The sequence below is a fragment of the Leptosomus discolor genome, chromosome 18 (assembly GCF_034619465.1).
Source record: "Leptosomus discolor isolate bLepDis1 chromosome 18, bLepDis1.hap2, whole genome shotgun sequence".
Lineage (NCBI taxonomy): Eukaryota > Metazoa > Chordata > Aves > Leptosomiformes > Leptosomidae > Leptosomus > Leptosomus discolor.
This window is the reverse complement of record NC_141408.1, coordinates 6,510,024-6,534,025: the sequence shown is the minus strand read 5'-3', so window position 1 is coordinate 6,534,025 and position 24,002 is coordinate 6,510,024. Positions and strand designations below refer to the sequence as shown.

The following is a 24,002-nucleotide window of genomic DNA, read 5'->3' as shown; positions in this document are numbered from 1 at the left end:
TTATGCCTTTTCAAGAAGCATTTAAAACCACTACTGTATTCAATTTAATCTCTCTCCTAAGTTTCCTTAATACCTATTTCTCTGCATAGCTATACCTCTAATTTTGAATGGCAATGCATATAAACAGACATGTTGCAAATCACGTACATCCAGATAAACAGATAAGCTCAATGAAAAGAATGTATATTATTTTCATAGTATGCACATGTACACATAAAAGCACATGCTGCAAAATAATATACATGTAGATATGCTATAGCTGATATTCTAAGGCCCTATATGAGAACAGTAATTGCTTACACAAAACCAAGAAAAATTTAAAATAATGAATACACGTCTGTACTGCTACAGTTGTATCTATGAATCTGCATACCACATACACGCATAAAGCATAAAATAGGGTGCAACAGGAACATACAAATACAACATCAACGTTTGGTGTATCTGCATACCACATATTGGTTGTGTGTCATGGTACACGCCTGTTATACACACAGACATGTAACACTCACATATAGTATAATATCCACAATCTTGGATATTTTTGCTATTAATTTTAATTTTCATACAATGATTTTATTTTCATCCACATAAGACAGCTTGCAAATGATACTTTTTAAAACCTGACGGTTGAGCAGATACTGATGTGACAGCGTCCAAACTTTCAAAGCACCGCATACCCTGGGAGGAGTGTTTGGGGGCATGTGTGCCAGCCTCCCTGTGTTTCAATTCTTGACTGTTTACTCAACTGCCAGAAGATGGTCTAAAGCCCTGGGGAGAGCAAAACCTGTTTGGGCCATTGACATTGAGTATCCTTGGTGCAGGAAGTCAGGACCTTAGAGGTATCCATCATTACGCCTGCCTGAAGGCAGGCTGGAGCCAAGGAACTTGCCTGAGAAGCTAGTAAAATTTTAATGCACTCTGTAGTGTGGTCATGTCATACTCAGTTATGGCAAATAATCCCAGATGCCTGCAGAGGTAAAATGGAGCTGTAATGTGCTTGCCTCCTAACCCGAGCTGACAGCAATGATGTACGACTACCATTAGCGGAAAATATCACTTCAACTAACCCATGATCCAGCTCCGCTAAGGGTCACATTATCCATGAGGAACAAATTACACTCCCAAAGTAAATACAAATTTCCTACACGAAACGGGTACAAAAAAAGGAAAAGGGAGCCGGGTGGGGGGAAGGGGGAGAGGGTAGGGGGAGCGAGGAGTGATACGTTACCTATGACAACATGCTGCCGAGTGACAAAGATGATAAAGGACAGGACAAATCATGGGCTGAAAGCGCCGTGGCACAGCCAGCCCACAGAGCACGTACCCATGCCTGTAAACATGTTCGCTCCCCTTAGTGGCAAACGCATAATCTTTTACAACAAACATGCTTGGCTCTGTTTTTATTACCGCTCTAGCTGTAGGGACCCTCTATGTGGCACATCAAATGAATAGAAAGGATCCTTATCTTTCCTCCTAATGGGCCTTAAACAGTAAGAAATACTTCATGATTGCCTGGGCATTGCTAGCATCTAACGTCTGGGTGATCTTTCACCCTCGGGGCAAGTTTAAGGTGCTGCATTTCCCAGAGTTAAAAAGACAACACCTGTACAAATATGCAGTATAAATCGCACTGATGGGAAACATCCTGGCTTTGCAGAAGCAGTTTTAGGAATAATACTGAGAAACTATGTCTCTAATCCTATCCTTAGCCAAAATAAATATATGCCAAACAGCAAGGTATCAGTATCCCACGACCTGAAGTAATTGCTTAAAACAGGGTTCTCAGTCACCGTTCCCCACGGAGCCTTGTTTGCTAAATACGTTGGTACCCACCATCCAAGGAGTTTTTTCAAGAACTCAGTTCCCTCCTATTCTTGCAAATAACACTTTCACTCTTCCAGGAGCGCAGTGTGCCGCTGCTCAGGGTGCAAGGGCTGAATGGTCTGACAGCTCCTCAGCCTTTTTCTACCAGCTGTAACCTGCCACACAAAACCCCAGGGAGGTCCAGTCTGGGCAGAGAAGGCTCCCACCACAAACCTCTCCTGGAGCTCCGACAAGAAGTCCACCCATGTATTGCAGTCAGTCCCCCCTTCCTGAACCTCAGGACCTTGCAGCCCCATGGAAGGTCCCTTTCCAGTGGTTTCCTCTGGCTATACCCCTTCCCCTCCCTGACTGGGAGTGCCGGGGAATGTCTCACACAACCTAAGGCTCCACACTAATTTCTCAGGCTCTTTTACTAGACTGGAGATGACACACTTCATATTTTGAAGTTTTCCTCTGGAAATCACTCTGGTTTTCATATACCTGCACTTAGAGTTGAAGAGTGTAGAGAACGGGATGAGAAAATGAACTCTAATGATACACCCTTATTTCAATAGCTCAATAAATGCTGAGAGTTCCCTCTACGACCAAAATTTTTCAGACCAGGAAAATTATAATTTATTATTTATACACCAGCAGTGCATAAACACCAGACTGAAATCCTGGTTGAGTTTTAAGACAATGAGAAGAGTACAGATATTACTGTATTACTACTGTATGGCCACAGTGGTGGCCATATAAAAATTCAGTGGCTCACAGCTACCTATCTGCTACAGCCCTGGCATCATCCAGGTGGATATTTTTCTTTCAAGTGCTACCCAAACTCTTCCATCCCTTATGCCTCCCAGGAGTGAGGGAAAAAAGATCCCCAATACAGTTTTGTTCCCAAGCATCCTACTAAAAAAAACCTGAACTGATGCAACTGCCCACGTGACAGTGAATTGCACCCCTCTATAAATGTAGTCCTCTGTAATATATAAGATAGTATACAGCAATTTCATTGCCATTTAATCCATTTATAATAGAGCTTTTACATTTTTCTATTCCAGCAATAGAATATACAGAACACAGACCTGTGCAAAGCAGCTATTTACCTGGGTCTTATGTTTTCTAGCACAGTTTATGGTGAGGATGCTTTGTGTTCTTTCTGTTTCCAAAGAAAGGACAATTTCCCGTGTCCTGCATGCATTTCGCAGGAAAGGGAATACCAGAGCACACTGACACATGGGCCAGCACAGCTGAAAATGATGCTCTGTTTATTCGGCAGAGACACAACGAAGCAGGACACTTCAGATCTGGAGGGCAGGGTGGAAATGGCTTCTGGAGTTCATGACCAACAAACTTTGCATTTATGCAGTGGTACTGAAAGGCATGGTTTTAAGTAGACTCATCCCAAGTTCCTCTTACAATAAACATATCAGAGCATTTATAATTACCTAAACCAGTTTAGCTGGGCTAAAAATTGCAGGGTTTTTTTAACATAGCCAGAAGCACATTGGAAACAAAACTACACAGAAATGCACACACACACACACACACACACACACACACACACACACACACACTATAAACACTTCTATGTGTGGATATTTAACTACCAAACAGTGAAACACAGTCTACATACTAACCTGGGTGACACACATCTGCCAAAATCTCCCTCCAAAGGCCATACACAAAATAATAGTCCAGAAGCACTTCAGAAACATACACAGAGTGCAGGTGTGAATGCTTTTTTGTATGTATACATACACAAATAACCATTCTTTTTATCTGAGCATGCCAGTGATAGATAGTATTTTCCATGCCATAATCTTTGATTCGTAGCTGGTTTATATGAAATCAAATGTATCAGCATTATCATTAAAAACATTCTGAGGCAAGAAATATCATTCTTAAGCTCTCATGGTGCTTTCAATAGCACACTATTTTTCTCTTCAAAGAAGGAAATAATGAAGTCTCACAAGCAACACGCTCCCACCAGCACAGGCTTCTGAAGCAAGCACAACACCCACCCGTCCTCATCTCCTCCCAAGCTGGGGTAACCTTTGTTATTCTTCCCATCTGACCATATGCCAACACTTTAAAAATGCAGCTACTGGTTTGACCGACCTCCTTCCTCCCTTCGCGTCCTACCTGAAGTCCACCCAAAGCAAAGCCCGTTTCAGTAGGAACACTCAGCAGCGCTTGGGCTGCAGCTGTAACTAGCCAGATGCTGCTGGGCCCTGGAAGAACCACATTCTAATGAAATCCAAGAGCCTCATCACGAGAGAACCGATTGGGTACTACTAAGGCATACAGAGTATTTTTTTTTTAAGTTGTACATCCTATCAAAGTTGGATAAAATTCAAGCAAGAAGCAGGCCTCTTCTCTTGAATCAGGTATAAGTAACAACTCTGTGTACATTGCAAAGCAGTCCCCCTTGATCAATGAAATAATTTCTTAAGAACTGAAAAATCAGTAAAGTGCCTCAGATTGAGCCTTAATTTTAAAATCAGTCTAATTAAGCAGAGTACTGAGAGGAAATGGTAGGGATGGCAAATAAAAAAGGACCTTACTCCTCACCTCGTCTTTAGCACTTGACTCCCTTATCAAAGCTGTTTGTACGTCTTTTCAAAACAGGACTTCCTTTTGTTGCCAGAAGATGAACTATGTGTTTGCACATATTTTTTTAATATTGTACTAATTACCACCAGTATCAATTTAAAGATTGTACCCAGATATCAGAAGATAATACAGTTGCACTTAAATTTGTCAGCTGTGCCATAGCTTGCCCTAATTTTAGATTATCAGCTCTGGAGACCTGCTCAAAGAGTAAGACTGACAGACTTTTTAATGGAGAAAATCTGAGTTCCCCTGGGATCCATACTTTTTTCTGATTCAGTAAGAAATCCCAACGGCATTTGCTGAAAGGATCCCAGGATGGAAAATGACATCTCTCTAAGAACGAGTGCTTCACATTCTGATGCAAGTCCTCCAAATACACTCTCCCTCCACAGACACACTTGCTACCTCTTCAGGTTTTTTAGCAACAGGAGAGCGAAATGACTACTTTGAAAGCTCCAGTCCAGTACTGTGTGCCAAATTGGAATGAAGGAGCATGAATCTATATAAATAGATAAATTATCCACCCAAAACATGTCATTTAAAATTGAGATGCTGACACAGCCTTAGCTACAGTACTGCTAAGCAGGGGCTGCACCATTTTTCAATTAAATATGCTTGTTTCTTCTTCCAGAGAAACCTCTGGAGAAATGTCTCATTTGAGGGCAGACATAGACAGAAAGTGACTCTGTCTGTCGGCTCCCAATTAAAGGCTAGGGAAGATGGATTGGAGGCACAGCCATCACCTAATAGAGATCAGATATCAACAATGATTTACACAGCCAGATAGATACATATTCAAGTGGGGAAAAAATAATACTAACAGCCTAGGACACATTACTTTCCCTACTCTGTCACCACTCACTATTCATCTGCTCCTCAGCTTCCCAGGTCCTGCTCCTTCCCGTGTTCTCCTACTTCACTGTGGCCCATCTAGTCATGCTTGAACCGACCCGTCTTTCAGCCACCTTGATCTGTCACACACCTTTCATCATACTGATCTGCCACTTTTTATTCAAAAGGCACTGGTCTATCTTTCTGGATTCCCAGGTCTTATTTATTCTAGTAGAAATATGTACCTGTCCTGCATTATAATCTTCTACCTCTTGTGGATCACCTATTTCCAAGGCACACTGGAGGATCAGTGTGGGTTTGCCCTCAAAAATCCTAAATGAAGCAAAATTGTTTCCTTTCTATTTTCCGAACAGTAAGAAAAGAATTCAACTGCAGCAATATACTATATATTCTGTATACTTCAGGATACCAAAATCTGCAAGAGGAAAAGTAGATCTCCTCTTCCCAGAAACATTTCAGTCAAAGATCTTTCTGGTGGGAGGAGAATAACTGCACAATCCTCAGAGTACCTTGACCTAGGACCGACCAAGAGCAATTTGACAGTTCGCTACTAGAAAAACTCCACAGTTGGAGGCTAATACCCTCATCACGATACAAGACGTTTGGGTCAAGTACCTTAAAACTTCTAATCCTGCTGAGTACCCTCAGCTCCTATGGTTATTAATGAAAACTGAGGGTGCTGAGCACTATTTATGAAATGATCAGCCTCTTGCACAGAGATTTGGCACCTTCACTTCTCCCAATGCATTTTGCTCATAGGAATTTCTAGTTCTAAAAATGTTATTTTATTTAAAGCAGGAATTAAAAAATCTTCTGGGTCCTATTGAAAGAGATCTAAAAGATCCTGCCTGTCTGAAGAAAAGAAGTTTCTACTTGTCAGTTAAACAAAGGAATAACGCACAGCCTCCTTTATAGTGTGTACTTTACCTGTCATCCAACAGCCCATTATCATGTCACGGCAGAGTGCACTTTTCTACAGGTCACTTTGTTTAAAATGACATGGATAATGCACATGTCAGCGAGCTGACAGTCCCGACCGTCCTTCAGAGATAAAAACCGCAAGACGAGCGCCTGTTCTTATCTGGGGTACATGCCTTGGTCTATCATCTAAGTCAGGCAGAACATGATTTCTCCAGAGAGCACTTTTTTCATTTCCTGATTTTAAGAAAATCAAATAAGCACCATTTGTCTTCATCTGAATATGCTTGACCTGCTCAAATGATGATGTCTCGCATTTTATAACAGGCTACATATGCTGAATTCAAATTAACAGAACAAGGCCTTTAGATCTTTGCCTAGGCTGCCAGCACGGGCTGAATAAATACACGAGGGTTAGCTGTCGTCTTTTAGAATGGGGCCTGAGCTGTAAAACTCAAACCTGGGTCTGGTGCTGGGATTTGAAAAGCACCGAATTGTTAGGGATATTTGGATCTCCACTTAATCTCATTTCATTAGGGGGGAAGACAAAATACAGATCACGGAGATGAAATACACATCTGGATTTTAAATCCTTCCCGCACACGTACTGGGACATTCTGTGTGAGGTACAATCTCGAGTCTCTCTTGTATTGTGTTGCAGAAACTATCCTGAACCAGCACACCGCCACCATCCCAAAAAGCTGCCTCTCTGCTTTTTTATGTGGGAGTGCCATAAGAGAAAAATACCGTGAAACTGGCAGAGGTTTAGCTCTGTAAATGCAGCAGTGGCAGGAAATTACACTTCTAGTTCTGGGTGCCATAAACATAGGAGCTGAAATTCAGTTTATCATCTTCCACTGCATAAGGAACATCCTGAAAATGAATAATCACTTCACAGGATGGAATGTAATGGTAATGCATTAAAAATTCATATCTAAAAGCGCACGTTAATATTCAGTGCAAAAACCCAACAAAACCTCCCCTTTCTGTTGTCACACTGATTAACTCCAGTGATTAGTTCCCTTATGAAAGGGAAATCACTGCAGTTCAAAGTAAACAGTGGTTCTTTAACATAGTTAGCAAATTATTAAGAAACATGAGGAAAAAAATCTCTGCTTGGGAAATTATTGAAAGAGCTGAAGGGCAAAGCTTTGGCGGTTATATACAGAATGGTTTGAAAATTTCCTTTGCTTCCTCGTACACAAATCCTGTAGCAAACTGATTAAATTCATGAAAGGTGATTTCTGTATTCATTGTTTCCTTGTAGATTGTACAACATATTTGTTCTTTTCTGTTGCATAAGTCGCATACCAGCATGGCCATCTCTTCTTCTTGGCTTGACTTGGAGCTACTTAACAGAACCACTCATGAAACTCCAAACAATTCAACGTTACTAGATGAATGATACTTTCTGACATTACTTTACCCTTCTCCAATTTATCTATCCAGCAAAAGAGGAGGCAAAAATGATTACATGACCAAAACATCCCTTAAGGCTCAACATACAAATGAAAATCACAAAATCCAATCTGGAAATGAAGAAATTAGACCAGTTTTTCTGCAACGACTATTTCATTTTTGACAAAGAAGGAAAGTAGATGTTAGTCTGTTCACAACATAAAATTAGACATAAAAATCTGCACCAGTGTGAATACTAGTTCTTTACTACTATTAGTCTTCTAAACAATAAACAGCATTAGAGATCTGTGCCCGACCCTTTTTCACCATGACATTCTTCCCTTTTCCCACTTAGAAACCCAAAGTTACAAAGATAATTATCAGCAAGTTGTGTCACTTGACTTAATGTACAGTTTCCAAATGTTGTTTCTAAAAACATAGATGTATCAACCATAACACTTCAATTTGAGTTTGAAGACCCTTGCCTGCACAGAAGCACAACAGGTGGTAACAGTGGTTCAATAACTGTTAAAAGAAGTGCAAATATGAGGGTTACAAACATATTTGGTTGCTGTTAGAACTATCCAAGGGAAAATGCAGCCATAGAAAGGGTTGGTAGTGAGACTGGTGTTCATAAACAACCCACACAAACTGTGGCATCGATATGCTTGAAGATGAACTGTGTAGCCTCCAAAATATTAATTAGAATTCTCTTTCCTTGGAGGTCTATTCCAAAATTCAATTAAAGGAAATAAAGTCTTTTCTTTATACAGAAATGCTTTAGCTCAATCCAAAAAGAAACTTTCAATAAATAACAGAATAAGAGGAATAAGTGAATCCAACAAATCCAATAAATTATTTTTGCTCCCATACTGATTTCCTTTCTTACCTTTTCTTCTTGGTCACTGTCGCTGTCACACTGAAACACAAAAAGAAATAAAGAACAGGTAAGAGAAACTTGCTACCGTAAAAAATTGAAAGATTTTTACGAACAAGATGGCTGAAACACTTGTAAAGCTATGGCATCAGATCTGGTACCTTTAGGAAAAATCTCCATTCCTGTATGGGAGTTTTCCCCCACACTGTTGTTGAAGATGACACACTTGCACGTTGAATTATGAAAAAAATTGCACTGAAAACAACAAAAGCCGTTTGCAACGCCCTCTCTTAGTTTAATTCACATGCACAGCAGCTGATGGTGCATGAGCACATTTAGATTCCAAAACCGGATCAGGGAAGAAGAAAATCAGTATTAGAGGGCTGGTTTGTCTCCTTTTGACAGACCGGATTTCTCACACTGCCTGCCAATACCTCGGCTTCAAAGGCCCCTCAGATAGGAGGGTATGGAAAAGGCTGAGGTTTGCCTGTCCCAGGAGAGAAGCATTTGCAAGGCTACCATTTTCCAGGACTACCTGGAAGGTTCATCCTCTGTCTTTGCTTATCACTGCTGAACAACAGACTTCAGAGATCACAGTGGAAGCAAGAACATGTCAAATCAGTTGATTCATTGAGGTTCTCTGTAATTCAAGAGTAGCCCAGGTACCACAGTAAACACCTACAATACTATAAAATGCTGAACAGTCACACTAGCAGGTCTTGATATTTATCAAGTGCCACTGCTCAATTTTTTAATAACCTTTACTACTGTAGAAAGACAGCAGCACTAGATGAACAAGCTACAGTACAGATAAGCATCAGAAAACCAAAACCCATTTACATTTGCTACAAGTACAAAAGCTGTGCTGGAAATAAGACTGTAAGGACCATACTACTCACTTGCATCTAGCTGCTCTTCTCAGACACATATTTGATTCCTCCCACCTAATTCTGGGTACCTATGGAGTGGTCACATTTGGCTACCTCTACTGCAGAAGAATGAGAAAAACATCTCCTTCTGGTTTTGGTGGTTTTATTCTTTTAAAATTACAATTTCAGATTCTAGAGGACTGAATTGTCTGTACCGTTCGAGGATGAAACTCATACCTCTGCAGATCTCATGGCAGGTGTTTCGAAGGAAAACATAAGATCACCAAACAGGAGACCCAGGCTTTCCTAAATCAAGGACTAACTGACTGTGTCACGTTGTTGCAGCAGTCAGTTAAGCCCTTTACGCATTTGTTTAATGCGTCTTTCAGTATTTTTATAAGATGACCAAATTGCTTTGAAATTAGTTATACTTTGTGAATTCCAAAGGTTAACTATACAGTGGGATGTGAATAGACATAGCCACATACACCCATAAATGCATGTATTTGATTCGCACGAGTCATCTTCTGTGTGTTCTTTAATTACAACCTTCCTGTTTCATTGGCTTTTTTCTTTGTCTGCATCAGTAGAGGGTGAAAAGATGCCTTCCCCACACCAATGAGCTACATACTAACAAATTAAAGCTAAGAACTATTTCTAGGTATTTTTCAAGTAATTTTAAGTGAAGCAAAGATTAGATAAAATTACAGTCTGCTTTCAGATAATTCCAAATAGAAATGGAAATGAAATTTATTTAACAACTGAAATGATTTATATAGCACTAGGTGCACCTAGATACTGTGGTAACGAACAAACGAGAGGGAACATGAAGATCTGAGTCTGCTTCAACTTGAATTTTGAAACCCTCACACAAAGATCAGGTTAATGAAGACTGTGTGCTTAACTGACAAAAGGAAAACTGTGCCTTTCTAGAACAGCATGGTATTTATATAAACATACCCTTACCCTGTAAATATTATGCATTGTGACTTCAGCCTGACTACATGTAGGAGATTTTGCTATGAAGGTAAGCATTGGTGAGTATGTTTGCAAAGCAAGGCCCCGCATTTACAAAAAAGCAAACACACACATGGATTTTCAGCCATGACACTCACAGTATGCCAAACATTTCCCATTTACTATCTCTGTTTTACAGTTGTTGGAAAAATTCAGCTTTTGGGCTACAGCACTTTCCTCCACTGCTTGGTCACAGACAGGAAGGTTGAGCAGTTCTGGGGTCCCTGCATCGTGTGCTCCATGTGTTGGGATACATTATGATGTACGACATACGTTTGAAAACAGGGAGCTCAGAAACAACTGCTCCATTTGTTTGTGTCCCCTGCCCACCCTCCAGACAAACTCCAAGTCCTGCGTGTAATATCTGAATACAAGAGGAGAAAGAAAGGGGGTAAAAAGTGGATATATAAACAGGCAAGAATGATTCCCTTTCAGCAGCAGATTTCAGAGGGTTTTAACATGCTGTCTGCTCCTGCTGCTGGGGCACATGTGTATGTGTCCTGTGACCCAGCTGTGGTCACAGCTCTGTGCAGCCTCTCCTTCCGCCGCTATTTTTTGTCTGGTTTAAGGAATTTCTGCTGTGGATTAAGCTTTCCCCGACTCATAAGCTTGGAAAGAGCTCAGGGTTTTGTGTTTTCTGCAGTGTGGAGGTACTTGGGGAGAAGAGTACTTGCCAACAGTGACGTCTGAATTTGCCAGCAAAACAGCTACCCACATCCCAGAGAATCTGCAGAGAAAGTGCACAGAGCGATGTCGGTGGGAAGTTATTTCCATCAAAGTGTTAAGCCTCCTGCTTTCCTACAGTCCAGTTCTAATTTCAAGGTCCGCTTAATTCCACATCAAATAATTACTGCTATACCCAGAAGCACCTTGTCTCCAGAGTTAAGCATATGGCGAAGGACTGAGACCTACTGGTGTCCATTATGGAAGCGGCATGGATGCCAAGCCGATTAAAAATGCTCAGGCTCCCTTCACAACATGCCCAGTGACTGACAGCTTCGCGATTTGGCCAGTCGCTGTGGCTGCCAAAAAAGCCTCTGCTGCACGGAGGCCCACATGGCACTCTGAGAAAACAGTTCCATTCCTGGTATTAAATTCCCATACTGACCCGAGGACTTTGCTGTGAGCTCAGCAGGAGCGCACCATCCAATTTACAGCTCCATCCTCCAGAGCCCTCAGTGCCAGCCTCTGGCAGAGACGAATGATGGTCAAACCCCTCCAGCTCATAAATTATGCAAAGGCAATAAATGCACTCAGCAAACAGCTCCTAACGTTTGCCTAGCCTGGCTCCAGATACACTTTGTAAAATGCCAGGAGTCCTGCACACACAAGGCATCTATTTCACTCATAAAGAGGTTTTGTTCGTGGGGCGTGAGGGAAGGAGACCCACCATCCAGCAGCACTGTCCTGTTCCAATAGTGGAATTTTGTAGACAAGCTGTATGAAAGAAAACCAGGAGGGACAGGAGGAAAGGGCTTTGTGTACTCACTGCACGGGGGTTATATGTACATGAGGAGTGTATACGCGTGTGTGTGTCTGTGCGGGCATACGCATTGCATGTGCACGTTGTGCACATCCACGTTAAGCTGTATTTTCCCTGAGGATCAAATACGTGTATTTCCTCTGGTTCATGGAAAGTATCAGACAATGTATGTGCAGGGGTGACTCCAGAACGACTTGCAGAAGAAAGAAGAGGTTTGCTACTCAGGCTGGAAACTGAATTGGAGCAACTCTATGTTCCTCCCATGCCTAAGACCACTTTGCTGTTTGTAGGCATTCTGGGCTTTGCACTGGCACACACATTGCCCTTGCTCTGATGTGCTCATTTACATTTTTGGATGCATTTTCTTCCCAGAGATGCTAAAGCAAAGGAGTTTCCATCTTCTGCAGGCTTACTGCTAACCACTCCTGGAGAACAGGTTTTGGAAACCAAAGCTGACAACCGTGAAGTTGATTATTCAGAACTACTGGTCAATTTGAAGACTTGAGTCTGCACTGCTTGCTGAGTTCCTCTAGCATTTCTCTATTTCCCAGGGCCACAGAAAACCAAAAAGTAAAATGATTTAAGTGCTTTGTGGTTCTCAGAGCACCAGACTGTTTTGGAATTGAAGTGATGCAAATGCTCTGTACTGGCCTTCTGCTTTGGGCTTTTTTTCAGTGTTCTCCCATGTCTTGTTTCAGGAAACCGTGGCTCTGTGCACACGCTGCATTGGAATATTCTGCAAATAACAGGGAATCCAAAATATCATTCAGAGATAGCATGACCTGGTTTTTGGATAACTGCCACTAGCCTCATTGGAAGCTGTCAGTGATAACATGACACATCAGGAGAAGGAGGCTGCAGACACATTCTACACCTGAACAGAGGCTTCTTTCTCTGATACTCAGGCTCAAGGCACTTACTATCTCCATGCTGAACAAAAGTCATGACTGATTACAGCTACCTGGGGCCAGGCTTGAGAAGAGCCAAGAGCCAAATTTCCAGAAGCTGGCCTACATTATCAAAAACCCACCCACCCAGCCAGCCTTTAGCTCTCATTTAGGCCCTGAAATGAAAGCCAGATTAGCAAAACTGCTGAGCACCCATAGCTCCCACATCCAGCCAAGTTTTCAAATGAGCATGGCACAAAATGCTGTGAGAACTTTTCAAACCACATCCCAACAGGCCCCTCAGAGGAATGATTCCTCAATATGACTATTTTACGCTTTTAAAAGTGTTGTACTGGGCAGAAGGGACCCTTAACAGTTTTCCCAAAGGACCTACAGCACTACAAACCAAATCCAAAGCAAGGGACATATAAAGCTCGCACAAAACTAGCTTCATAGATAAAATTCTTAGAGGACATATGGAAATGCTAAGGTTGCTCCCAATTTCTATATAATCAGAGGCAATAACGAGACCAGACTAATAATGACTTGCTCAAAGTGGTCATAGTTATCACTTAAACTGTTCAAACACCTTTAATAACTAAAGTGGGCAGGCTACCAGCCACCATGCCATTTGACACACATGTGCCAAGTATTCAAGCTTCCTTTTGCAGTATTTCTGTAACTTCATGCTCCAGCAGCACTAACCAGAATCAGTAACCTATAAATTTGCATTTTTGTATGTGTGCTGCAGTTAAAACTCAAAAAGCTATTCCTAAAATCAACCCCAGGTGAGTAGGGAACATCAAACTCCTCTTTGTACCAATAAAAAAGAAAGCTCTTCTTTCTGCCCCAGCTTAAACCTTCTGAACTACTGCTATCAGTCCGGGTTGTGAAAGCATGAGATGCATTCCCCATGATATGGAATATGCACACATATAACTGCAGCAGGACGTGGAAAAAGAACTTTCCAATTCCCATTTGAGGCTTAATTGCTGCTGTGCTTTGTAGAAGAAAAAGTAAACTGAGGACTGGGCTAAAGATTAGTTGTACCTCCCAAATCCCCTGCCCCAGCTGAGAGAGTGCAAGTTACAATGCACAGCACGTCTCCCAGAGCACCCGCAGAATGAGGCTGATCCCAATGTCGCATTTCAAAAATCAGACACCCCATGAGGTTACAGCTATAATTCGAGTCCATTTTAATAGCTTGAGAGAGTCTGGTCCAAATCAAGCTGAGCAAAGGTCTGTGCCACCTCACCAGCTCATTCAGACTGAAGCAACACTATGGATTTCTATGTACCTCGCTGATTGAACACATTCTTGTGCAAAAAGTGGCAATCATTGAATATATCATGTACAATGACATTGAGGAGGGCATTGTTCTCTATTCTGCTCAATGGACTTTGCTGGAACAGCTATTTCATATCTTGGATCCATTTATCATTGCCACCAAAGGAGTCAGTGCTGCTGAAACGCCAGCGCTGAACAAAGTGATTCTACTCATCTGTCTGCTGAAAAGAAATCTGAAGAAAATGAGGGAAAACCCAGACCTCAGCCATGTTCACACTGACATTTACAATATTCTTGTCCATCTATCCACCAATGACAAACTGACAGCCCTGGAAAGGGCAAGGATGATATTTTAGCTATACAATTAGACCTTTGCTTCCAAGAAAAAAGGAGAAGAAAACATCTTCTAGATGAAAGACGACAGAGACAGGGAATAAATGGGCAATTTTCTAATTGATGAAATGGAGACAGGCAGAATCACAAAGAACCCAAGAGTAAGAATTTCACTTTTTTCTTTTCTATCTCTGACTTCGCCTGCAAGTAGCATTCAGCATGGAGCTCCTTGCCAAGGAATCTTATATATAGCATCTCGCAAATTGGTTAACATCACAGTCTGCTTAGCAATTCTTCACCATTACCCACAGTGATTCACTGTAAGGAATGACTCTGAAACAGAGATGGTCTGAGAAGTTTAAGGTCTGCTTTCTCAAAAGCTAAAATTACGGATTATTCACAGAAAAGTCCCATTTTACACAAATTACCTTAGTCTGGACAAAAGATTGCAATGTTGACCTTTAATCTGAATTCCATTTTATCCAAACTACTTCACTTCAGATGAAATGTATCAGTCTTGGACATTTAAAGTTATCTTGGCCCCTTAAAGGAAAAATATTCAGAACTTATAACCACTTTCAGCTGTAACTCTTTTTAATTCCTCACTCCCAGGACTTTTATCATTGTTTTGTAGAGCAAAACAACACAATCAGTGGATCCTTCCAGCTCTACCATCAACAAAACAATGGTTTGACAAGAAAGAATTATATTTTGAGTACTAAAATGAAAACACCAGATTACATCACTATCCATGGCAAAGATGATCCACCTCATACTTCTACAGGACATAAATATATCCTTGGCAACTGGTGTTACACATATCCCTGGTAGACCACAGGGAGCTTATTTGTAAAGCAAAGGGGGATTTCACTCTAGGAAGACAGCTAAACATGAGTCCTATGGCTGTCTGCTTGGGGTTCGGTTTCACCCAAGGGAAATAGGCCACCGACATCCTCACGTACCTCCAGGACAGTCCCAGAAAAGGATGAAAAGAAATCAGCCCTGTAAGAAACACATTTTCCTTTGCTCCCTGGAAACTGAGCTGAAAGTGGTAAGTTATTGCAGTTCTTGGGAAAGTGCAACTTCTTTCCCCCAGTTATCACTCCCGATGGCTTCCTTATGGTGTCATTGCTCAATGATCCCACAAGTACTTAAGGCCCAACCCAGCCATCCCCAAAGAACAAGACGATGCTCCCACTAAGTGTCAGAGGAAGATTAAATGGGCTTTCCAGATGTACCATTAGAAAGCTAACGATGCCACGAGTTACTCAGCTCAGCATCTTCAGAAAGTGCCTGCCACATCCAAATTCCACTAGACTAACCGGGCACCAAGCAGCTGTTGGCCACATACACAACCGAATCTTAATTTTAGGAAACCATCCTATTTCTGCAATAGAAGGACGAACGCCTGTCTCAGTTCCTCAATACTCTGTATGAAACTCTATATGAAAAAATGACAGCATCCCTTTGCCTCTGGTACTCGGAATACATTTGCTGCCTCCTTACCTGCCTTTCTGGCTGTAGACAATTTGCAGTATGTAATGTCATTTTAAGCAACCTGTCAATTGATGAGTACTTTGCCAGGGTTCAAAAAATAAATAATTTTAAAAAGTTCAAAAAATTAAATAATAAAAATGTGCATTTCTGCTGGTGAACTAACTCAACAGCAAAGACTTAAACTAATCAGTGTTTAATGAAGTCAGTGCCTAATACTGCATTAGCCAGTGTATCTGTATAAGTAAAGATTCCTGTTTTTCAGAACTCCTGATCTTAGCTCAAAAGTTCAGTTTGGAATTCGACTCTTGCAGGTACTTACAGGCTAATGAAATCAAAATATCCTGATGGACAAGAAGCAAAGCATGTTACGGGTTAAAATAATACAAGAATCTATTTTTTCCACTGTGTTGTGATCCATAAAAATCACCCTGAGCCTTTCCTCTTTCTTCTCTGCCTGTGAAGCCAATTGCTTTGATTGCAGTGATATGAGCTTGCTGAAATGACTTGCCCTTGCTTGTGAAGCAAATGGAACATGCTAATAGAACTTATCGCATTACCCGATGCAAAAGTGCCATAGCTCATTACTTTAAGATAAAAGGATATCATTGCAGACGGGAAGCAGAATTGACTTTCTGAGGCCCGACTTGATGATGATTTAATCAACTGCTCTCTTTCACTTCTCATCTCTGCGCCTGTCGGTTTCACAGGTGCTGTTAAATGAGACACTCAGAAAGTGAGCGGAGGGAAAGAAATTGCTGTCATTACTTTTCAAGAAAGGAGGTATGCAAATTTTCGACAGAAAGATTGCGTTCATAATGGGCCTGGTAAAATACAAGGATCATGCTTGACAGGTGAGGGCAAGTCATTTGTACGTCCTTAAAGTGAAGCAACCATCCTCATTTAGAAATTGTGCTCGATAAGAGAAGCTACAAATGAAAACCATGCAATGGCTGAAGTGCAGCAAGCAAACCTTGGAAGACTTTGCTACTGCAGATCGGCCTCCAGCAGGTGCCTCGCGTGCCTTCACGCATGTCTCTTCCTAACTGCCAGATGGCCAAATTTTGACCTCAGCACCTCATAGAGAACTTCTGTTGAATGTTTTTTGACTGTCAGCTTTACATTCACAGTCTGAGGTCTCAGAGTTTCTTCCGTTCTTCATCACTGCCAGAAATAGAAATTACAAGACACAAAACTAAGTGAAGGTTAAGTTAACTTTGAAGACATAATCAACAGTTTAGAGGCAGCAACTTGTTTTCTTCTGCATGTAACTGAGTATTACAGATCTTGGAAGGTCCAGAGCTTACGGTTCATACAGCCAGGTAAAAAGTAAAAAGAATAATCCAAAAAAACAGTTGTGCAGGAAGCAAGGAGGATGAAAAGATACTTCTCCAGGGCCCAAAAAGAACCTGGGGTTCTGTGTAATTGCAACACAAGAGGAAAGACAAAAAGAGAGTAACTGAATGTTCTATAGACCTGATAGAAAAGTTCTGATACTCCAAAATTAGAAGTTAAAAAAGCACAATAATTGAGATGATGAATTACGTACACACTAAAACCACTCTATAGATCTTGGATAGTTATTGAGCTGTTTGGATCATTTTAAATGGGGAAATGAGAGCTACCAAGCTTTTATTGGTGTCAATCAGATTTTCAATCAGAGATTGATAGTCACAGCAAACAGGTTCCTTGGGGAATCCACTGTACGCACTGGATACAGTAGTTCCTCATAAAATTGTTGACATTTTGTCTGAGATAACAGCATAGGACTTAAATAGAATTAATGTCATGAATATTTAGAATTAAACAAGAAGCAGCTAGGAAATACTGACACAGAGGAAGCTTGGTACAATGGAAAAGGATTTAAATAGTAACTGCCACAGTACTAGTTCCAGACAGGTGCATTTTAAGAATTTAAAACATTCTTTCTCAAGATACACCGTTAATTTGGCTCAAATGCTCCTATGTTTGTTTATGAAATGCAACTATGAGATATCTTACTCGATCTTTTCCCTATGCGTCAGGTTCTTAACCCTCCATATCTGGTGGTAATCCAGCAATACTCTCTGGATCTGAGTCACCTCTTGCCCCAAATACTTAATTGTAGGTTGAAAAGCAACACGATGGAGGAAAGACAGCTTTGGGCTAGGACTCAAAAGATCCACCTCTGTCACTGGCATTAGTATCACCTCAGGCAAATCACTTAGTCTCTTCTTCTGCCAACCCTCTACTTTTCATCTACTTAGGCTATTAAATGGTACGCTTCTTAGGATTTGCTTACTTTTCACTGTATGTGTTTGTAAAGTGTGCAGGATAATGGGGCATTTTTCTTAGAGAATTTTGGTCTTAGTAAACAGAAGAAATAAAGAAGAAGCAGAAAGCATTATGACTTAGATCAGGCCCTAGATACATCACACCTATTTTCCGTATAGACCTCATCTTCCACCAACTAAACGGCATGACCTATAGCAAATGACGTCAGTTCAACTGAAAATTATTTTTATTTTAAATTACAGAAACACACACAAAGCAGCAGCAATACAACATCCCTAACACTGCAGAGGGGTTGCTCTCTTGTACAGGCTGCAGCAACTCTGAGCACAAAATGGCTACTGAAACGCACATGAAGAGAGTTTCAATTGATTTGTCAGGTAAAATAGTTGTAGAAATAGTATCTGAAGCAAAAAAATAAAGAGCAGAAAGCTATCTCTTCTTTCCCAAACAACAAGAACTCTTTAGCTTTTGAGCTCTGTATCTTTACATTAGGCTAAGCAATTTAAAATGAATTGTATAAATAATAATAATTCCCCAAACAACCCAAAACAATTGATCCTTAGGGATAAGACCTTAACAACTGAGCTATAAACCTCTGAACATTGGATTTTAATGGATACTAAAAAACTCTTAACTAAGCTCTATAAATATAACCTGAAACAAAATGATTTGTGTTGTGAGCTGTTTGCAAACTCCCATAAATGTTCCTCATTGTCATAATACCAGGAAAATAACTCAGACTGTGTACTCAGCCCTGTAAACTGGCTTCTATGCTGTGTTTTCATTCCCTTTTCCACTCTCTGTTTTATAATTCATCACTCGCACAGTTGTTATATATTATTATTATTATTATTTATTGCTGCCTTTATCATTTTTGTACAACTTATAAATTGTCTGTGCTAGACCTGCGGGAAGAGAAGGATTATCCTAAATTGACAGCAAGTAAATATAAATTGTAAAGACAATGGCACACTTTGGCCTGCCTGCCTCAAATCTTCTGTTCTGATATACGCGATGCTGCAATTTGGAATCTGTAATCTCTTATTAGGGAATGAATGCATTGGGTTTTTTTTTTCAGAATGCTGCAATTATAATAATTGAATTTAAAACAGGAGTTGCATTTCTCTAAATAGAGGTAAGCATAACTGTATATCCCTGATTTATCAGCTGGACTCAACCGTTTGTTATTCATTGAGTGGCTGAGAAAAAGAAAGAAAATTCACAGTCGGGGGTACGCTGTCCAATGGAGCCTCCACCGCTGGGGCTCCCCCCTTCACTAACAAGCGGTGGCAGCAGTGGTACCTCGGCACGTCCAAACGGCCCACACAGGTACGGGTAACGTCTAATTGACTCTCTCGGCTGGGCTTCTCCAGCTCTCTCTTCCTGAGGACCTCTTGCTACCAGTCGCAAGCCCCGGTGTGCCACCTCCATTCTGAGACAAAGCTGTTACTCCAATATTGCCTTCGGCAGCACCATAGTAGTGTACACAAACTGGGACTCAGTGCTCAACGATATGGTTACACTTACAGCAGAAAGATGGGAGCTTCAGGTAAGACCCAAACCTCTGGTTCAGGAGTAATTGTCATGTATAAATACTCACTGTGGAAAACCAGGCCCTCAGTTTACCACCAACGAGATCCTGGGAAGGATATAAGAAAAATGTTTGATTCTTTTTCTCTCTGCTGCATTAACCTACCACCAGAGTAAGGTGATAAAAACTCCTGTATCATAAATGGTATCACAGGCTCCATGACTGTTATCAGCAGTGGCAAATTACCTGGCACAGCCAAGGCAAGGTATTGCTTTGAATAGCTGGCTTTTAGCGCAGTGCTCAGAAAAATTATCCTTGTCCGGGCAAGCCTTGGAAAATGCAAGAGTTTTGCCAGCAACAACTGTATTTAAGCAGGGCTGTAGCGAACACAGCGCTCAGTGTCGCTAAGCGTGCCTGTATGTTCCTTTTTCAGCTGCAACAGTACTGAGACTTCACACTGTTAGAAATTATGTCTTCCAAACGGCAACCTCATGTAAGGACCAGGAGACATCGTGAATGTAAAACATAGGCCTTCCCATGAAACCTTCCGTCAAGAAAGAAGGGATATACTGAAATACAAGGGGATGCATCCTGCAGAACAAGTCTCTCTGGGAATCTGGGGAGCCATGGGAGACCTAGAAGGAGCAGAAGCTTCCTGTCTCTGATCTTTGTGGTCACCGCTATCCCACAGGCAAAAATCCACATTGGATTTCTGTCTGCGTGATACAGCAAACCACCTGCGTCTTGTACAGCATCCATAAAGGAATTTTAAACTGCTCAGCCTGTGCTGTACAGTTTTGAGACAGATTAAGAAATTCAGTCTTTCTCCAGAGATGCTCTTTATGAATACAGAGCCCTGGAATTCCACAAGGGATTTTTAGAGAGGTAGAGCTTCCTCTATTTTATAGACTGTAGATGCCAAACGATTGGAAGTTCAATTCTCATCTCTTTTGAAAATTTAGTAATAGGACGGCACTGAGATTTCAAACATACTGTCTCCACGAAAACCTCTGTAAGCTTTATCTCCAGTCTAAAAAGTGAGTGAATAACAAGATGCAATAAGTAAACACCAGATAAATTTAGACTGGTGCATATTTTAAAAATGGGGAATAATTTCTTATTATTCACTTAAAAACAGGGCATATTTTCCCCAACTGAAAAAATCTAATGAAAAATTAAAACCTTGCCTAAATTTTCTGCCCTTGTTCAGTCAGAGTTATTGTACTCAAGGCAGTACAATTAATTAGTGGAGATCATACAGCCTGTGCTATACAGGAGGTCACAGAAGATCATACCCTCATTGTCTTAAATTATGTGAATTTATAAATTGCTAAACATCCACATCTTTCCACTCTTACTTCCACAGCTAGCCCATTAAAGCTTTGGACCTCCTATTATACAGCAAGTCAGGCCAGCTCCATTCACTGTGATCACCTGCTTCCGTGCTGGGACAATTCTGAAGGGCTGTGGGCGACCACTGAACTCGCTCCCGAGCCAGGAGCGTTTCTCATCTCCCAGGAACAGCGGGTCCTGACACCTTTTACAATGAGTTTGGCGTGATGTTGTTGCGTATGTTGAGTTTTGTTCTTATTCATAGGATTCATTTTTTACCATGCTGCAGGAATAGCACTTCTTTAAGACTCATTTCAGCTTGGCAATTAAGGTTGACTACCTTTTTTGAGTAATCGATAAAAAAGTCTGCTACAAGAGGACACTGTGATATACAAATACAGGAAAGAAAGAAAATGATGCAAAGCCATTGGTATGGATGTGAAGGACTGTTTGGAGGGGGAAAATAAAAAGACTATGAGAAGAATCTGAACAACCAATTTAATCTTGGAGGAAAATTCAGCAGAGCTATCCTGCGTGGCAGCTATCATAAAAAGATGCGGGAGAGATCTACAGGAAATTCAATACGAAATCTAAAATGTACACCAATGGGTCCTTCAGAGAAAGTGAGAGGGAGGGAGACAGTAGCTGCTCATGAAGCCTTACAGAAGGCAGCCTTACATCTTCCCTCAGAGCTCCTAAAAATAATTATTAACATGTAAGGGAGATATGTTAGCAGGTACTCTCTGAATTGAGGAATACTGATACACACATCGGATTTTATCAAGGACTCTCCTCCCCTCCATACCCAACAGAAGAGAAATCAAGAGCACATGTTTTCTTCCCACCCCACACACTTACAGTACCTTCAATTGTTTCTTGTCAATACACACAAACGTTGTTTAATTTAGGTTCTCAGTGTTCCTGCTGAATGAGTGGGGTTTATTGCTGTTTCCCCAGTGAGAAAATGAAGGCAGGCTAGGCAAGGAATGTGCCTCTCTGGAGGCTGTGCTCAGGAAATACCCCTCTCCCAGCTCCTGTCCTGTATGCCGCCTTAGCCACAAAACCTGCTTTCCCGAAACTTTGACCTTTTATTGTAAAAAGAAGCACTGGAAAACAGCAGGCATAATACATGGCACAGTAACAGTAGCAAAAGGCAGAATTTGACAATGGCACAGCAATAAAGGAACAGAAGACAACTCCCATCTTTTGTCTATTGAAACTGGATCCATATCCATGTTCCACCAACGCTAAACGCACACTGCCCAGTGGGAACGTATGCTTGTCCCCGCACAACTGGTACGTAACTCACAGCTGGAAGGACTTGAACTGTACAGGACTCTATACGTTTACCAACAACAAAGACAAGGACCCACTTCAACTAAAACAAATGACCATGAAGTGAAGGGAAACCACCTCACTCTTAAAGAAGCTTGCTTCCCCACCCACAAGGGCTGGCTTCAGTAACTCACTCATCTCTGCCATGTGCTGACATACAAGAGATGTCTCTCCTCCTTCTCAAAACTGGCTGTATAGGGAGACATAAGGGTATTTCTGAGCTGCAGGCTCTTTAGTTATTTGCACTTCTGCTTTTAATGGGAAGAAATAACTGGTTATTGTGATGCTTCTGGGCAAATACCTCATACTTGGAAAAATGAGCAAATGTAGCCAAATGACAGAGTGTAAACAACACTCCCTAAACTACCAGGGACATCACACTCAAATGCCCCACATGCCGGTGTCTTCCTTCCCAAAGCCTCGTCTCCCCCTAAGACCTCAAAGGGTTAAGCCTGCAAATTGCCTTGCTGTGCTTCTGGGACAGCATGAAGGATGGCTGCCATTGCCACGGTCAGATATGACAGCGCCAATTTGATGTGCTGCCATCAAGGGCCTTCTAAGAGCCGAGCGCCCTGATGGTTTTGTGATGCGAACAGTCGCATTGCAAAATGGTTTTCCTCTCCCGCTGCCTCTGCTTCCATCTGCTGCTGGGCCGAGGCACAGCCGGCTGCCTGCCTGTCACAGCATGTATTAAAATTAGCTGGGGAGGAGGCACTCAGTTGTGCTAATTACATTTTAATCATTGGAAATGTGTTGGCAAATCAAGCCTTGATTGCCATCTCGGAGTCTGTCTCCTCCAGCAGAGTGAAGGGGCTGTCTGCATTAGCTGGGGCCTGCTGGGCCCAGTTCTTTCACAGAAGATAGAATATGGTGCCTGCTGGCCCACCACTGAGACTGCTTTGGCACATTATTAAAAAGCCACAAGGCTTGTTTCAAATCATCACTGTGTGAGCTCCGCTCATTCTCACATCCCTGGGTATTCCAGCCACTTGGTACTTTTAACTATATCTTCAGTTTACCTTGTGGGCTAAAAAACAATTTTGCATGCGTGGGTGAAGGAAGCCGGAGCTTTTTTGCAGCTCGTAGGGTTGGGAATGGAGCTGGTTGTCAAAACGCCTTCCTTGTCAGCTGTAACGCTGCACTGAATAGCATCCCAAAATAACTGGAACTTGCACAGCCCCCACTCTATCACTGGAAGGTTCGGTACAAGTCCTGGTTTGGTCAGAGCGATGGGAGGTGAAGTCGTCCCTTCTCACTCCTCATTTAGCAGGTCAAAGGAAACAGAGTCATTCATTACTCTCAGGCCAGCCAAGCTTGTAAATCATGCTCGGAGAGGAACAGAAATAGCAGTGAGGGTCTCCTTTGTTCCTCTGACTGAATGCTCACATGCAGATCCTAAAATCAGCAAATTGGATGAGTGTCAAAAGGATGAATTTTCAAGCCCTTTCACCAGCCACATTTGAAATAACTTTTTTTTTTTTTTTTTTTTTTTTAAAAAAAATCAATACCAGAAAGCTTCCAGAGCAAGCAACTTGAACCAAAAGCAAAAAGAGCCAGGATCTCTCAAATGTCAGACCATGCATGCTAATCAAAACCAGCGGCATCTAACACCTGCAAAGAAATAAACAAACCCAACACTACAGGTATTTAGAAATCTGAAAATTTGTCCCTCAAATCTCTCTCTTAT

General features: G+C 41.5%; 1 protein-coding gene across 4 annotated transcripts in view; it reads right to left on the bottom strand.

The window, feature by feature from the left end:
• The window catches only part of AUTS2 (activator of transcription and developmental regulator AUTS2), a 785,815-nt gene that overhangs the window by 233,099 nt on the left and 528,714 nt on the right, over positions 1 to 24,002 (bottom strand). For all 4 annotated transcript variants that reach the window (XM_086475189.1, XM_086475190.1, XM_086475191.1 and 1 more), the window contains exon 5: positions 8,486 to 8,515. In XM_086475189.1, the coding sequence (XP_086331315.1) occupies positions 8,486 to 8,515 (30 nt within the window). The remainder of the gene's footprint in view (positions 1 to 8,485; positions 8,516 to 24,002) is intronic.